Raw genomic sequence first — 18,511 nt, 5'->3', positions numbered from 1 at the left:
TTTTGCTTTTCTTTAAAAAACAAGGACATTTCTAAGTGACGCCAAACTTTTGAACGGTAGTGTGTATATATATATATAAATTGCAAAAAAAATGTGGTGCTCAAAACAGCCCTGAATGATGGGTTGCCATTGTCTGTGTATTTCAACCTACTACCGTACAGTATTTCTGCAATCCTCAGCACAGTGAAATGACAGTGAATTGCATTATTATTTCTGGCCTCTGGGGGTCATTGTTGCACCATGTATGCAGTTTGCATCCCATACTAAACGAACTGAAAATCTGTCAGACTGCATATTTTCTCCTTGAAGCATTATGCCTCACAGGAAGGGACTTTGAGACAGTATGAGGATGTGACTATGACTATGTGACTGTTTTTCACTCCATTGTAAAGCTCTCAAACATTCAGTTCAGATTCAACTTTAAGAGGAAGACGTGTAACAGATCCACTGAGAAGACTAAAAACGGATGTATGTCGTATTACTTCGCAATGCTTTCAGAAAACTATAGTAATTGTTGGTTTCAGAATATCACATATTTGCAATTGTTTTGGTTTTGGAAGCACTGCAACACACCGTGAGACTGTAGGATGTTACCAATAATTTATTGGTGGGATGGCGTGTCGTGTACCGTTAAATCAATAGCCTACGCCAGAAACATGAATTCATTTGATTATCTGTCTTCGTTGTTTAAATTCAGATTTTGTTTGAACAAGCCGTACACGGCTCGATCATCCTGGCTGTTTCCTCAGAATATAAACCATAGTGACCCCTCTAATAAAAACACAAACAATGAGTAGAACATCACGAATTAATTATATGTATTATATGTAGAAATGTCTGTATGCCATTTTCTCATAATGTATTTATTGTTATCATAAAAACAATCAATATGCGAAATTGGTTCTCATGCGCCACCTATTGGTTATATAATTCTACCCGGAAGCAGGGTAATATATGCATTTCCGGTAATGTTAGCGTGTCTGGACCAATGATGTGTGTCTCGACTCCATTAGGGGGTTGCAGCTGTTTTGAGAGAAACAACAACAAAAACGGAGCGACTGAGGGGACTAGTTACCACAGTGCGTTCTCAGCCGGTTACGAGGGCTGAATCCTGGGAGCTAAGACCTCCTTTCCCACCCGGGGCTTCGCCGGCTTCTAATCACGGCCGCTCTCGGTGAGGAAACTCTGGCCTCCGCTTCCTTCTCCTCCGGCTCGGACACCGACGGAGCGTCGCCGCCCCCGCGGAAGAAACACCGAGCCTCGGCGGCGGAGGGAGCAGGAGAGCCCGGGGCTTCAACAGTTGCGACAGGCCTTTCTGGAGTTGTTTTGGGATTTACTACTACTTCTCCGAATCACCAAGCCACCTCTGCTATTCACTTAAACATAACCCCTGTCAACAATCTTAGCGGCAATAACATGCAATCAAACGGGGAAGGACAAGGACAGGATTCGGAGCTTTCCTGCCTGAACAGCGCACAAAACGGGGAGTCATCCTCGGCTGTGGGAACGCACTCCAATGGGGTTCTAACCAGCACAAACAATGGGAATAGTGTTGGAGCCGGACTGGGGTCTGGGACCTGTGTCGCCTCCACATCCTCGGGGTCGGAGGTTGGCTCCATGAAAAAGAAGAAACGACTTTCGCAGTCTGAGGAAGATGTCATTCGATTAATAGGACAACATCTCGACGGGTTAGGGCTAAAGTAAGTTTACACGATGTGTCATTCGAACGAAAAGTTCCTGAAGTATACAAGCACATTAAATATTTGTACGTGTTTTGAGCGAAACTGCATGGGGGCAGTTTAACTGAATTCTGCGGTTGACGGACAAACATGGGGGAGGGGGTAGTTAGCTAGCAGGCTAACGTTAGTTGAAGGAGAAGGGGTCCATCTTGCACAATACAGAGTGGTAGCTAGATAGCGCAACTAAATGTTACCTAGCCTTCGTTATGGGGGTTATTATCACGTTTATACAGAATAAAAACACAATTTGTTTGGCTACATTTACCTCGAACCAACTTTCTTCAGTGAGTAGCTAGGCTAGCTAGTTTGTTGAACTATGCGTGTTGTATTGACGTTATCTAGCGATATATTTTTTTTTACACGGATTGAAATCGCATTACATCACTTTGTAATCCAGCGAAACATCCATAATGACTTGTGTGGCTACAAATTACGTATAACCATAGGAGGTATTTAACCATAGCCTGTCACGAGGGCCGATTAAATTTGGCCTGTTTTATTTATACTGTGGCACCACGTAAGGTAGTTTTCTGCAACGAAATATCTGCATTTAGAGGATTGCGCAAAAGTGCGTAGGGAGAACAACAATAGAGCGGCGATTCGTTTTTCGTTGTATGTTATCCCTTATTTGTCCCTTTCGATGCTTTGGTTTTATTATTACATTGACATTTGGTGTTTACAAAGGGAACGTCGGTATAAGTTTTGCTTGATAAATTGTTGTAAAGTAGAAAACCGGACGGGTCATTTTGTATCCACTCTGGTTCTTATGAGTGGCGGTCGTCTTCAACGACAACAACCATTATCTATCTACAGTCCCCTTATCATACCACTGCACTGTTGCGTTTCTTTCGGTCTAATGTGATCAGACGTTGTCATATTTATTTGTCTGCAAATAATAGTCTGTATCACTCATGTCAACAATGTCAGTAGTGCAAATAAGGACATCGCACTTTAAGTCAGTGATATTTACCTCGTTTTATCATTATTGGTGGCTGGTGAAGTAGTCAGAACGGCTTCCCCACTGGGGTATGGTTTCATGGCGGCGCTTGAATTCGCGTCTAACCAGCAGTTTTAGATTAGAAACGTTGGTTGAATCTAATAATAGATGGCGCAAGCTGAACCCATCAGGACTCGGCAGGAAAACGATATTTTGAGCCCTCCGTGGCTAAATCGGCCCCTGTCACCATAATGAACTCTTAATGCAGTGTTCGATAGACCCAGGCTGCTACTGCTCGCCACTGACTGTGTGGTAGTGGGACTGACATTACACGGTGTCTTTATATGGGAAATATGCATTGTCTGCTATGGACCTGACGACCCAACGTTTCAAATGTGGAACGGCAAGTGAGAACCATGTCGGACACAGCAGGGTGAAGCTGAAACCACTCTGCTGCGCCACTCTTCTTTGATACCTGAGGATGATGTCATCATGCCTTGGCGTCAGTACACCCCCTCCCTCCACTCCATTTTAGCACAGACACCTTTTCAGCACACTTATAGCACTCACAGTTGTCTGGTCTAGAATGATAACAAAGGCCACTTCTCTTATTGGTGGATATGGTTTTAGATGTTATGTTTGTTTTTTTCTCCCTCATTCTTTCCTTTGTCTGTCTGGTATAACATATCAGGTCCATTGTCTGTCTTGTTTGCTTAATGTTGGCCAACGTTTGCTATAAACAAACATTTAGGCAATCTGTGTTTAATCCACCTCTGTGATCAATTGGATTTTGGGCTGACATTTCAGTTCCTTTACATTCTGTCTGTTCTTGTCTGTCTTGTTCTAATGTTAATTTAACTTTGCAGGAAACATTGAGGTAATGTTTCCCCCCTCTCTTCTCCGCAGTCAAACAGTGGACCTGCTGATGCAGGAGTCGGGCTGCAGACTGGAACATACCTCAGCCACGAAGTTCCGCAACCACGTCATGGAGGGGGAGTGGGACAAGGTGGGTCCCTGGTTACCATAGTTACACCTGCACCTATAATGCTACGCTTAAGTTTAGAGACAGTACCGATAACATGGTTCTGTTACTAAGTGTAAGTATCTATCACATGTACAACACCAATGTTAGTCTACATATGGAGTAGATGAACAGTGCTATTAATAAACATAGGTGCCAATCAATAAAGGATTGGAACTCTGTGAAACAAACATATATGTACGTTCCTAGTAGGGGGTCTTTAGGAATGTGTTATTTGGTTATAAAACTAGCTCCTTTGGCTGAACTTTCTCTTCTACATTGACACAAAATGCTCTTATTCCAAGAGCCTTCTGTTTGTAAAAATGTGCATCATATTACATTTTTATCCCATAAATGTACAGATATAAAATGGCTCCACACTCCATGAAAATGACAGTTTTTGACTTCCTACACTGAGAAAGTGTTGTTACTGGTGGTGCCTTGTAGTGGTAAACTGTTTTGATTTGCTGTTTTTGTGGAGAGGAAGTGCTGAGCCAACTATTTGTCTCCCCCTGCCCCTCTCTTTGTTTTGGTCCAGGCTGAGAATGATCTCAACGAGCTGAGAGCACTGATGCATTCTCCGAACGCTATTGTGGTAAGCCCAAACCTGACCTCATAGACATTCAGCCATGCAGTGAAAGGGTATACACAGGTTCTAGAATGGTTCTGTCCCAAACCTGGCCTCTAGATTAGAAAGTCGGTGGCAGGTAGCCTAGCGGTTAAGAGCGTTAGGCTAGTAACTGCAAAAGGTCGCTGGTTAGAATCCTCAAGCCGACTAGGTGCTTGTATGCCCTTGAGCAAGCCACTTAACACTAATTGCTCCTGTATGTTGCTCTAGGTAGGAACGTCTGCTAAATAATTTAAATATATAGTCCCCCCTTTGTGAGGCATATCCTTTCTGGCTGTGGAATTTCAAGTGTTTCCCGGAATGCCTTGGAGGGACTGACTGGAATGTTAAAACAGATATCCTCATACATGGGGGTATAATATCCTGCATTTAGTAATTTGCTTGTCAGATGGTAAGTGTAGGGAATGTTTCTCAATTGCATTTTGCCACCACTAGTATTATTTGACAAGAACAACAAATATCCATGCATATTCTGATGGAGCCCTGAAATGGAGTTCATATACAGGACCAGTCAAAAGTTTGGACACCTACTCATTCAAGTGTTTTTCTTTATTTATACTATCTTCTACGTTGTAGAATATTAGTGAAGACATCAACTATGAAGTAACACACATGGAATCATGTAGTAACCCAAAAAGTGTTAAATAAATCAAAATGTATTTTATATTTGAGATTTTTCAAAGTAGCCACCTTGGTGACAGCTTTGCACTCTTGGCATTCTGTTAACCAGCTTCATGAGGTAGTCCCCTAGAATTCGAGTTAACAGGTGTGCCTTGTTAAAGTGAATTTGTGGAATTTCTTTTCTTAATGCGTATGAGCCAATCAGTTGTGTTGTGACAGTGTAGGGGTGGTAGACAGAAGGTAGCCCTATTTGGTAAAAGACCAATCCATATTACGGCAAGAACAGCTCAAATTAGCAAAGAGAAACGACAGGCCATCATTACTTTAGGACATGAAGGGCAGTCAATGCGGAACATTTCAAGACCTTTGAAAGTTTCTTCAAGTGCAATCGCAAAAACCATCAAGCACTGTGATTAAACTGACTCTCATGAGGACCGCCACAGGAAAGGAAGCCCCAGAGTTACCTCTGCTGCAGAGGATAAGTTCATTAGAGTTAACTGTACCTCAGATTACAGCCCAAATAAATGCTTCACAGAGTTCAAGTAACAAACACATCTCAATATCAACTGTCCAGAGGAGACTGCATGAATCAGGCCTTCATGGTCGATGAATCAGGCCTTCATGGTCTAATTGCTGCAAAGAAACCACTACTAAAGGACACCAATAAGGAGGAGAGACTTGCTTGGGCCAAGAAATCCAAGCAATGGACATTAGACCGTTGGAAATCTGTCCTTTTGTCTGATGAGTCCAACTTTGAAATTTTTGGTTCTAACTAAAGTAGGTGAACAGATGATCTCCACATGTGTGGTTCCCACCATGAAGCATGGAGGTGATGGTGCCTTGCTGGTGACACTGTCAGTGATTTATTTAGAATTTAAGGCACAACTTTTGACTGGTACTGTATATCATTCAGCGCTTCTGTGATTTGTAAATTATAGGAGTTTCCTCTCCCATGGGTACAGCACGTTCATATGTCAACTAAAGAACACTGAGGACTGCAGCTAGACTAAATTATACTTATCAGACCTAGCTAGCTCATTAGGACACAGGATAGGCTAGATATCAAAATGGCCTCCTATGGCTTAGCTTAGTCTTGCACCTGTGGAGTTTAATGTCGCACTTACTAGCTAGGCTTGTTATTGTGAATACAATCAATTTTAACTGTAATATGTAGGCTATCCTATTTTTCTGAATGTTTAAAAACAAATGGCTAGTTTTTGCCCTGCATTATAACCAGGACTGCATGCAATATATACTCACACAAAAGTATGTGGATACCCCTTCAAATGAGTGGATTTGGCTATTTTATTAGTTAATGTGACGACTGTTGTTCATCGAATGATTAAAGTTTCTAATTGCGTGATTAACTGAATCAAGCAATTATTAACTCATTAACCTGGGGCACCATGGGAAAACTAGTTTTTATTGGGTTTCTATTTCCCAAATTAACTCACAGAATATCAGAATATCGATTTTACAACAGCTGCTAACTAACCAGTTACCTCTACCAATCTCGTTCTGAACGTCGTATAGCCCGTGAATCTGCATGGACCCGGGTCTCACCAATGAGTTCGTACCACACAAATCTTAGTTGAATATTTATTTACTAAAAAGCTGAAATGATGATAAAAGATACACATAGACAAAACACATTATAGGCTATTGATTAGAACTTAGTATAACGGGCCAACACACTACCCAAAATGGGGATTTCAAAGAGGGAGAGAGAAAAGAAAGTACACGAGAAATATACATTTGGGTGAATTTGTCAGCTATTCTAACTCTAGCCTTGCCCCAAACTGCCGCTCTTATGGGTCAGAATATAATGATGTAATTGCGTGGGGATGATCTCTGAGGATTCTCTGCGTGGAGCGGTCAGGCTGCTCGAGGACTCACTACTCCGGCGCACCTCTCTGGTCGTCCTCCCGATGTCAGTGTCCTTTTGGCTTAGGAGTCTGTTCCCTCACCCTTTGCTCTGGAAGGGGTCTTCTGAGGATAGACAGCTCTACAGCTCAGAGCTCACAGCATAGGAATGAAACCCGTTAGATACCATGATTCGATGGGAGATGGAGGCTAGGTGGTTCGACTTGAATTCACCCACTTAGACACAGCTACTCATCCGTAGCTTGGGTAGAAAAGGATTTATTTGTCTTCAAACTTGCGTTGCGTTCTGGGTTCGTTGACTTTTTAGACCTTTGCTGCAGCTTGGGTCACGTAGTCTCCTGTGAAGTCTTCACTCACAGGTTTTATACCCTTGGGTCCGAAGTGGGCGTAACCGCCTTTAGGGCAATTCTCCGGGCGTACCAAGTTAATGAGGCATGGTCTAGATTTTATTCAAATCCAATTTTAGACAACTAACTAAACATTTAATCTTCCCCAAAACATTCTCTTCGATTTGGATATTTTCCATACAACTTACAATGTATAAACATCAAACATATAGTAGAAAAACCCTTCACATTACAACGTTTTCGTAATAACGTCATCTATTAACCTTTTAATAACAAAACAAAAATGACATACATTTTCATATTCCATCTATTGTCATGACCACCCTTTATTTCATGTTTAATGTTCTGAGGCTGGTTCTCCATAGTAATAGGACGAAGGAATTTGTCTGTGGCCTGAGATTTACCAGGGGTGTGAGGGGTCATAAAACCCCCACATCTTCAGACCCCTAGATCTCTCCTCCTCTGTTGGGGTTGAGAGATAATCTGTAGGGTTGTGGTCTCCTGTAACCTGACCTGATCAGGACAGTCATGACACAGCCATGGACAAATGTCAGTAGAATGGCCTTACTGAAGAGCTCAGTGAATTGTAGTGTGGCACTGGCATAGGATGCCACCTTTCCATAAAGTCAGTTTGTCAAATTTCTGCCCTGCTAAAGCTGCCCCGGTCAACTGTAAGTGCTGTTATTTTGCAGTGACAATGTCTAGGAGCAAGAACAGCTCATCCACGAAGGGGTAGGCCACACTCAAAGAACTCGATGGCTGAAGCGCGTAGCGAGTAAAAATCGTCTCTCCTCGGTTGCAACACACACTACAGAGTTCCAGACTGCCTCTAGAAGCAACCTCAACTGTTTGTCGGGAGCTTCAGGATATGGGTTACCATGGCTGAGCAGCCTCGCACAATGCCTAAGATCACCATGCACAATGCCAAGCGTTGGCTGGACTGGTGTAAAGCTTGCCGCCATTGGACCCTGGAGCAGTGGAAACGCGTTCTCTGGAGTGATGAACGCTACCAGCTCCAATGCCTAGTGCCAACTGTAAAGTTTGGTGAATGAGGATTAATAACCCTGGGGCTGTTTTTCATGGTTCGGCTAGACCCCTTAGTTTCAGTGAAGGGAAAACTTAATGTTACAGCATGCAATGACATTCTAAATGATTATGCCTTTCCTGTTTCTGCATGACAATAACCCTGTGCACTGAGCGAGGTCCATACAGAAATGGTTTGCCGTGATTGGTGTGGAATAACTAGACTGGCCTGCACAGAGCCCTGCCCTCAACCCCGTCGAACACCTTTGGGATGAATTAGAATGCCGACTGTGAGTCAGGCCTAATCACCCAACACCAACTCCATGCTAATGTCCATGATTTTGGAATGAGATGTTTGACGAGCATGTGTCCACATACTTTTGGTCATGTAGTGTATGTCAACCTGGAATAGCTGCTCTTATGATTATGGTTGGCACTTGACGATGGTAATTTACATACCAGAGTCATGGATATAATTGAAAACATATGTGTCTGTTTTACGGTGCGTTACCTCGTTTCTTGGACTGTGATAGACACCGCAGGCCAAGACAGACTCCCTTTTATTAATACCAGAAGTATCACAACTGACCAAAATACCCAGACTGGTTAACACTCTTGTTTGTTTTTACAAGTATTAACTTGAAAAAGGAAGTGGCCAGTTACAACTGGCACAGTGAGGTCTCTGGGGTTAAGCCAACGCCCACCATGTGCCCCCAAGTCCAACCATAGGCGCCTGTTTACTCTCACCATGGCAATGCTGCCTGTCACACAAACAATGTTGGTATGAGTGCCTGCCTCCTTTGGAGCACAGGATTAGTCGTCGGGGGGTTGTTTTGAATCTATCAACACCCCTCCTCCCACTCATTTTCTCATACTTCCTCAACCCTCTCCATCTCGACCTTTCTCTTCTCCATCTATCTCTACCCCTTTCTTTCCCTCCCTCTCTCTATAGCGTATGAAGTTCCTGCTCCTGCAGCAGAAATATCTGGAGTACCTGGAGGACGGGAAGGTTCTCGAGGCGTTGCAGGTGCTCAGGGGAGAGCTCACACCGCTCAAGTATAACACAGACCGCATCCATGTTCTCAGCGGGTACGTCATCACATAACAGTGCCACACACACACATGCGCAGTCAGTATGCCGTTGTAGTCCCTTCTGATCACATCAATCAACTATCGCATACAGGATTCACATACTCAGTTCATCTATCACTTGATTGACTTGTGTTGACTACTTGACTTATGTTAATCATCAACTTTTACGCTGTCAAGTACAAAGTGGACAGCATCCAAATAATCAGCATGAAAATAAAACAATAATGCCAACTGCTGCATACAGATACTCAGTAGGTATATCAGTCTGTCCATTAGGCAGTTATTGAAGACATGGATTATAAGGACAGACTAACAACCAACTTTGCATCAGTAGTTGATCATTCATCACATTGTCCTTGTTCAATCTGTGTCTTTGGAGTAATAACCAGGTTCTACAGTGTTACTACAGTAAATACAGGTTAGTGATACTGTTATTACGGGTTATGCATAACAGTGATGTATCCAGAGGTATGTGTTGTAGTCTGATTCACATTGTGTTGTGTAGGTATCTGATGTGTAGCCATGCAGAGGACCTGCGCGCCAAGACTGAGTGGGAGGGCAAAGGCACAAATTCCCGCTGCCGACTACTGGACAAGCTACAGAGTGAGAACACTGACATTTTAAATACTTTATTTGAATCCACAAATCACATTACATAGTAAAATATTTGAATATTTCAAAGGTCGTTAATGCAAGGACGTGTAAGGAAACAAAAAGCACCTTTTCCTCCACACAGTTAGGCTGCCCATAACAGCTGGAACAGAGCAGACTACCTAGCCAGTTGTTTTGCTCTACTCTTAAGTAGGCCTGTAATCTGAAGGCCATGTACCATAAGCCTACGTACAGCACCAGTCAAAAGTTTGGACACCTACTCATTCAAGGGTTTTTCTTTATTTTTACTATTTTCTACATTGTAGAGCAATAGGGAAAGGGGATACCTTGTCAGTTGTACAACTGAATGCCTTCAACTGAAATGTGTCTTCCACATTTAACCCAACCCCTCTGCCTTAATCGATATCCGCATCTTCGGTGCCCTGGGAACAGTGGGTTAAGTGCCTTGCTCAGGGATTCAAGAAGACATCAAAACTATGAAATTACACACATGGAATCATGTAGTAACCAAAAAAGTGTTAAACAAATCTAAACATATTTTAGATTCTTCAAAGTAGACACCCTTTTCTTTTGATGACAGCTTTGCACACTCTTGGCAGTCTCTCAACCAGCTTCACCTGGAATGCTTTTCTAACAGTCTTGAAGGAGTTCCCAAATATTCTGAGCACTTGTTGGCTGCTTTTCCTTTACTCCCATCTCATCCCAAACCATCTCAATTGGGTTGAGGTCGGGGGATTGTGGAGGCCAGGTCATCTGATGCAGAAATCATCACTCTCCTTCTTGGTCAAATAGCCCTAACACAGCCTGGAGGTATGTTGGGTCATTGTCCTGATGAAAAGCAAATGATGCACCATCCCATCTGGTTTGAGCTTAGTTGGACTATCGCTGCAGAATGCTGTGGTAGCCATGCTGGTTAAGTGTGCCTTGAATTCTAAATAAATCAGACTGTGTCACCAGCAAGGCACCATCACACCACCTCCTCCATGCTTCACGGTGGGAACCACACATGCGGAGATCATCCGTTCACCTACTCTGTGTCTCAAAAAGACATGGCAGTTGGACTCAGACCAAAGGACAGATTTCCACTGGTCTAATGTCCACTGCTCGTGTTTCTTGGCCCAAACAAGTATCTTCTTAATATTTGTGTCCTTTTAGTAGTGGTTTCTTTGCATCAATTCGACGCTGAGGGCCTGATTTCATGCAGTCTCCTCTGAACAGTTGATGCTGAGATGCGTCTGTGACTTGAACTCGGAAGCATTTATTTGGGCTGCAATTTCTGAGGCTGTTAACTCTAATGAACTTATCCTCTGCAGCAGAGGTTCCTCTGCATCTTCCTTTCCTGTGGCGGTTCTCATGACAGCCAGTTTCAGCTTGATGGTTTTTGCGACTACACTTGAAGAAACTTTCAAAGTTCTTGAAATTTTCCACATTGACTGACCTTCATGTCCTAAAGTAATGATGCATTGTCATTTCTCTTTGCTTATTTGAGCTGTTCTTGCCATAATATGGACTTGGTCTTTTACCAAATAGGGCTACCTTCTGTCTACCACCCCTACTATGTCACAACACAACCGATTGGCTCAAATGCGTTAAGAAGGAAAGAAATTCCACAAATGAACTTTTTTTATTTATTTTATTTATTTCACCTTTATTTAACCAGGTAGGCAAGTTGAGAACAAGTTCTCGTTTACAATTGTGACCTGGCCAAGATAAAGCAAAGCAGTTCGACACATACTCCAGGTGTAACTCTGTGTCGTTGTAAAACAAACATACAGTCAATAATACAGTATAAACAAGTCTATATAACAAGGCACAACTGTTAATGGAAATGCATTCCAGATGACTACCTCATGAAGCTGGTTGAGAGAATGCCAAGTGTGCAAAGCTGTCAAGGCAAAGGGAGGCTACTTATAATATATTTTGATTTGTTTAACACTTTTTGCTTACTACATGATTCTATATGTGTTATTTCGTAGTTTTGATGTCTTCACTATTGTTCTACAATGTAGAAAATAGTAAAAATATAGAAAAACCCTTGAATGAGTAGGTGTCCAAACTTTTGACATGTATTGTACGTGGCCCAAACTGCCAAATATAATCGCCACCAACTTGCATTTGTATCGCAGGCTTTCCAAGCGTGACATTAGGGGCTGGTATTGAAGGAACTTTTCACAAAAGGCCTGCTCCATGTAACAATGGAATGAGCAGCCCACTTCCAAAATCAGCACTTCCTTCTGTTCTCCTCCCACAACAACAATATCTGACTTATTTGGCATACAAGAAAACACATTTTCATCAAACCAGGCAAGAGCACGGTTTGAACAGTGCCTTGAGAAAATATTCAGACTTTGATTTACAAGGTGGGATTCAAATGTATCTTCTTTTTTTGTCAACTATCTACACAAAATAATCAGTGAAAGCGGAAGAAATTCTAACATTTGTTAATAAAAATGTAACATAATGAAAAAGAGAACACATCTTGGTTTTCAACCTCCTGAGTCAATACATGTTAGAATCACCTTGGCACCAATTCTTTCTGGGTAAGTCTCTCTAAGAGTTTTCCCATCCTGGATTGTGTAAAAGTTGCCCATTTTTAATGATCTGTCAAATTGGTTGTTGAACATTGCTAGTCAACCATTTTCAAGTGTTGCCATAGAAATTTAAGTAGATTGAAGTCAAATTTGTAACTTGCCCACTTTGGAACATTCACTGGCTTCTTGGTAAGCAACTCCAGTGTAGTTTTGGCCTTGTGTTTTAGGTTTTTGGTCTGCTGAAAGGTGAATTCATCTCCCAGTGTCTGGTGGAAAGCAGACTGAAGCAGGTTTTCCTCTGGGATTTGCCTGTACTTAGCTCCATGCGGTTTTATTATTTTATCCTGAAACTCTCCAGTCCTTAACCATTAACGTGTTTTATTGGATTTGCCCCAAACATAACACTTTGTATTCAGGACAAAAGTGAATTGCTGTGTCGCATTTGTTGCAGCTTTACTTTAGTGCCTTGTTGCAAACGATGTATGTTTTGGAATATTTGTATTCAGTATAGGCTTAGTTTTTTTCACTCTGTCAATTAGGTTAGTATTGTGTCGTAACTAGAATGTTGTTGATCCTTCAGTTTTCTTCAAGCATATACATTAAACTCTTAACTGTTTCAAAGTCACCATTGGCTTCATGGCAAAATCCCTGAGCGGTTTCCGAAGTATGCCTGTGTCTTTGTAGTGACTAGGTGTATTGATACACCATCTAAAGTGTAATTAATAACTTTACCATGCTCAAAGGGATATTCAATGTCTGCTATGTGTGGGTTACAGAGATTGAGGTAGTCATTCAAAAATCATGTTAGCCACTCTGTGTGCAATGTGTTTATCTTATACACACACACACACACACTCTCACATGGCTTCGCAGGGGTCTAGGGATGTACTTCAGACTGGACTATAGTTTAACTCCTGCCTCTGGTCCTTTTCTCCAACCCTCTCCAGCATACTTGCCCCCGTCGGTGATGCTGCCGCCACGCCGGCTGCAGACCCTGCTGAGACAGGCTGTGGAGCTGCAGAGGGACCGCTGCCTCTACCATAATACCAAACTGGACAGCAGCTTGGACTCTGTCACCTTGCTCCTGGACCACGTCTGCAGCCGGTCAGCAACGCACTCAGGGTGACAGTTTCTGCCAAACACAGATGAAATGTGCAAAAAAAACTTAACCTGACAACTCTTTTCTTTCTGCGGTTTTTACAGTACACATCGGTAAAGATGGTGGCAATAATCTATGCAGATATAAAGAAAAGCATGTGTTTTAATATAGGGTCTTTGTGTATTATAGAGTTTTCCTGACCCCTTGACCTGACTTGGGAACTCAGGGCCCACATGGTCAGGAAAAGCTCAGAACCTATGTATAACCATTGCATGTAATGCAATAACGAGCTGCAATTTTCTGAACTCGTTTTGTACGCCAGTGTCCTGTGTGTTTTGGAATGGTACGTTTTTTTTCTGTCACTTTTGCGCACTACAGGAGTTTAGTGGACATAAAATATCACGCTCAATCGTTTACCAACTCCCTCTCACCCGTAGTGCCTCTATCCTCCACTGTCCTCTTCATTCTATACCTTTCTTTCTCCACTATCCTCTTGTATTTTCTTCTCATCCTCCCCATTTTCTCTCGCCTTTTTATTTAAACCTTGGACCTTGGATGACCTCTCTCTCCTGGTTGACCATACCCACAGGAAGCAGTTTCCGTGCTACACACAGCAGATCCTCACAGAGCATTGTAACGAGGTGTGGTTCTGTAAATTCTCCAACGACGGCACGAAACTGGCCACCGGCTCCAAAGACACTACCGTCATCATCTGGCAGGTGGACCCTGTGAGTACCACGCTGAGCCCATTTCCCCCACACCACCTGCTGTGTACATTCCCACTATATGCCATATAGGATGAGTCATCTCCTGCATTAATGGCAAAGATTGCCACTGCAGGTGTAGGCAACTAGATTCAGCCACAGGATGGTTTTTGTTGGAGTGAACATAATTATAATTTGCACACTGCAAATTGACCACAACTAAGCCTCTTGCAGACCCCTGATCCACTGTCTTCCCATTCGTGCTTTACGCTAACCCAGAGCCTGGTCTGTGTGGTGTCTAGGAGAGCCACCAGTTGAAGCTGCTGCGGACCCTAGAGGGCCATGCCTACGGTGTGTCCTACCTAGCCTGGAGCCCAGATGACACCTACCTGATCGCCTGCGGGCCTGATGACTGCTCTGAACTCTGGCTCTGGAATGTCCCGGTATGGCAATCCCCACACTTATACACACATACATACACACTGGGACATCCCTATATGGACAATCCCTGCATGCCCACACACACTGGAACAGCCAGGTATTGCAACCCACACACACACCGCCCGGCAACGCTGTCTGTTATTGCTGGTATGAAATTGGTGCAGGCATACACTGCAACCGTCCAGGACGAGGATTGATTGGAGTTAATTAGATGAATAGAAACGTCAATTCATGTAACTTATTGGCCAGATAGTTCCTGATTTTATTGGGACTGATAAAAACAGCCATGCAGTGGACCTCCAGGCTGGGAACTCTTCAGTGTCTGTGTACTGACTGAGTGGTTTTTGTCCCCTGCTGGGCAGACGGGAGAGTTGCGGACCAAGATGAGCCAGTCCCACGAGGACAGTCTGACCAGTGTGGCTTGGAACCCTGATGGGAAACGGTTCGTCACCGGGGGACAGAGGGGACAATTCTACCAGTGTGTAAGTATTGGTGTTTGTGTGTGAGATCTATCCACCAGATATACCAGTTGGTTCTTCCAGTTTGTCCTGCCAGCGTGTGAGTAGTGGGGAGAGTACAGGGTGATCTGTGAGGAGGATACAGGACAGTGGGGAGGGACTAATACAGCATTGAATATGGACAGGCTACTTTTAGATTTGCAGCTTGACACCTTTATTGATTAGCTGACTAGACAGGAACCTGCTGACCTCCAAAAAGATTGTCAGGATCTAATGTGTCTTTCTATTTGTGCAATTGCCAAAATGTGTGTCTGATTTTCTAGGGGCATGGGCGATACCGTTATGGACTGGCCTGTGTGTGATTTGATTGATTCCCAGAATCTGGACTATATCCATTTGGACCTATGTATTGATTGTGTTATGGTAGGACCTGGACGGTAACCTGTTGGACTCATGGGAGGGCGTACGTGTGCAGTGCCTCTGGTGTGTGGGGGACGGCAGGACAGTGCTAGCGTCTGACACACACCAGCGGATCCGGGGTTACAACTTTGAGGACCTAACGGACAGAAACATGTGAGGGCTGTATTAATGAGTAGATAACTGAAAATATGTAAAGGGCACGTTGACAGACGTATTAATAATAAATGCATGATTTATATATTAACAAATGATACATGAGTTACTCAGTGTTTCCTGCTGTTGTTTTATTAGATTTATTAATACAAATTAAGCAATACTGGAGCACTTAATGCGCTCTGAATTACTCATCTTACATATAGAATTGTCTATGCAGATATTGAACAGAACACAGACTAGTAATTGATCATCTTTGTTGTGAATTTCTCTTAGAGTTCAGGAGGACCATCCTATCATGTCTTTCACTGTTTCCAAGAACGGAAGATTAGCTTTGCTAAATGTAGCAACTCAGGTGAGTGGGGATATGGTGCCATACTTGAACACTGAAGTGTGTGTGTGGAGGCATTGGACTAGTGTCTGGGTGGGAGATTAAGGAGTTTGTGGCAATGCTAATGGTTGTCTTTAGTGTCTAACTGCTCCCATTACCCCTCACCCTACAGGGAGTGCATCTTTGGGATCTGCAGGACCGGGTGTTGGTTCGGAAGTACCAGGGTGTGACCCAGGGCTTCTACACCATCCACTCCTGCTTCGGAGGACATAATGAAGACTTCATCGCCAGCGGCAGCGAAGGTACACCCACAGACCCAACAGCAACCATTTTAGGCATCAACTACTCCTTATGCTCAGGATTGGGGAAATGACTGATATTGAGCCCTAGAACAAACATGTTCACCTCTAGGTCCCTCACTATGGTTTCATTCCAATTATCTCTCAAACACAAATGCAGACTTTGCCTTGCAGCATATAATAGGGAGGTTGACCTTGCCACTTTTTATTTTAATACCCTTGTTCTTCCTCTCCTCTCTCTTACGTCCTCTACCTTTCCTCTCCCTCTCTTACCCTTCCTCCCCTCCTCACTTTACTCCCTCAGACCATAAGGTGTATATCTGGCACCGCCGCAGTGAGCTGCCCATCGCTGAGCTGACAGGGCACACTCGCACAGTCAACTGCGTAAGCTGGAACCCCATCATCCCGGGCCTCATGGCCTCCGCCTCGGACGACGGCACTGTGCGTGTCTGGGGCCCCGCACCCTTCCTCGACACACAGGAGGTGGATGGGCTCAACGGTAACTACCACTAGCATTTTGTTAGCACAGTGGCTGTAAAACAGCGAAAGGTGTTACAAGTAATTCATGTCCCTCATCTTTCCCCAGAGAACTGCAGCAACATGGACAGTTGATGGTGACTTTGGAATGGAAGACTTTTTTTTCTCTTTTACCAACCGACAAATAAACATCAAAACGAATCCTAGACCTAACAAAACAGAAATAAAAGTAAATCAGTTGTGTCTCATGACCTGGCAAAACTGTGGAGGTGAGGATGAACACACTCTTAGAAAACCAGGTCTTCATCCAGAACCAGTGACCCAGAAAATCTGATCCACTGGTACTCCCTGTGGCTTCCTCCTCCTCCACCCCTCTCCCAAACAAGGCCACAGCCAGACCAGGGGCTCTCCCCTGAATCTTCCCCTGGACGCCCACCTCCTGCCTGGCTCACAGGCACGGTGTCCCGCACCTGATCTCTCCAGACAGCCATTACAGACCAGCCGCACTAATTGGACCGCGTCTGTCGCTCTATCATGTGTCTGTGGGAAGGGGGGGGGGGGATATTGCAACTCTTCCTTCTGACTAGCTCTTTTCTTTGCACTTGAGTTGTTGGATGAAGGCTGAAAATATGCACAAAACCAACCAACCGGCAAAGTAAAACGCTATGCTTATTTTGATTTTCTTTTTTTAACGATAGTAAGCATTTAACAGGTGAATCCTAGGTTTGAACTAGGAGTAGTGGCTGTAGAGTGCTTCAGTGTGAACAATACGCTCTCAATTAGGAAAAGCTATTTTTATCCCTTGTTTAAAGTCTAACACGAACAAACTCGCTACAAAGTCTCACCCTCTGACTCCCCCATCTCCCCCCTCCCACTTCGGCTGTTAACAGCACAGCACATAGTTCCACAAGATCTACCTGTGGGGAGGGGGGGGAAAGGTGAACTGTCAAAGGTGAGGGGTCAGTGGTAGCTGGTCTCATGTGAAGCAACCCTTGTGTTGAGTATCTCTCTAAGAAGGACATACTGTTGGTTGTAGAGGTCTGTACATGCAACTTTTGCGGTACACTGAGGACTGCATCTGTCCTTCCTCTTTGTGTATGTGCGTGTGCCCTTCTGTGTCAATGTGTGTCTGGGTGCGCTTCCGTGTGGTTTGTTTGTTTGAGTGAATGCAGGTGCATGCAGACCTGTGCTTTTAGTCACACCAGCAGAAGATCATGCCCCCCCGTGAAATTTTAAAGAGGCTTTTAAACCCATTCAGAATTAATCCAAAGCCCCCATAGCGACATCTATCTGTGGAACAAAGAATACTTTAGAGACATTTTCGAAAATTCTTTTTTTCTCTTTTTTTTTTAGCTGGGGCTTTTCTTTTTACATTTGACTTTGCTTTTTATATTTCTCCTTACCACCACCTACCATTGGAAAGGCACTGAGGTATCAGAATTAAATCTGTTTTGTGGAGGGGGGGGGGGGAAGTGAATGACATGCATTTCAACGAGCTGTAAACTGTGTTGTGAGAAAAGGGTAATTTCATATGAGGAATTAACGATTGTAGTGTTGGAGACAGAGGTTTAATGTTCCATGTGTAGAATGGCAAAAAAAAAAAATAATTGAGCGTTCTACCCCCTAACACAAACACTCCACAAACCCACATGTATACCCAAAACACAACGCTGCGCTTTGAGGTCTACCCCAAG

General features: G+C 43.5%; 1 protein-coding gene across 2 annotated transcripts; it reads left to right on the top strand.

The window, feature by feature from the left end:
- The first annotated feature begins 958 nt into the window (after positions 1–958).
- On the top strand, positions 959–18,453 carry LOC112217667 (WD repeat-containing protein 26). 2 transcript variants are annotated; one of them, XM_024378122.2, is made up of 14 exons: positions 959–1,700; positions 3,583–3,682; positions 4,236–4,292; positions 9,153–9,289; positions 9,798–9,895; positions 13,383–13,539; positions 14,124–14,262; positions 14,541–14,681; positions 15,042–15,161; positions 15,565–15,710; positions 15,987–16,065; positions 16,214–16,343; positions 16,645–16,839; positions 16,927–18,453. In XM_024378122.2, exons 1-14 carry the CDS (start codon positions 1,417–1,419, stop codon positions 16,950–16,952), a joined length of 1,809 nt encoding a protein of 602 aa, XP_024233890.1. In that variant the 5' UTR covers positions 959–1,416; the 3' UTR covers positions 16,953–18,453. The 2 variants fall into 2 exon arrangements, with proteins under 2 accessions (XP_024233890.1, XP_024233889.1); XM_024378121.2 differs by having other exon boundaries at positions 13,383–13,557.
- The last annotated feature ends 58 nt before the right edge of the window (positions 18,454–18,511 follow it).

The sequence above is a fragment of the Oncorhynchus tshawytscha genome, linkage group LG18, assembly GCF_018296145.1.
Source record: "Oncorhynchus tshawytscha isolate Ot180627B linkage group LG18, Otsh_v2.0, whole genome shotgun sequence".
NCBI lineage: Eukaryota > Metazoa > Chordata > Actinopteri > Salmoniformes > Salmonidae > Oncorhynchus > Oncorhynchus tshawytscha.
The sequence above is the reverse complement of the archived record's forward strand: the minus strand, read 5'-3'. Positions and strand labels throughout refer to the sequence as shown.

Coding starts and splice junctions, on each gene's coding strand:
- LOC112217667 (XM_024378121.2), top strand. CDS start 1,417: ATGCAATCAAACGGGGAAGGACAAGGACAGGATTCGGAGCTTTCCTGC. Junction 14,263..14,540: donor TCATCTGGCAGGTGGACCCT/GTGAGTACCACG, acceptor TGTGGTGTCTAG/GAGAGCCACCAGTTGAAGCT. Junction 16,344..16,644: donor CATCGCCAGCGGCAGCGAAG/GTACACCCACAG, acceptor TTACTCCCTCAG/ACCATAAGGTGTATATCTGG.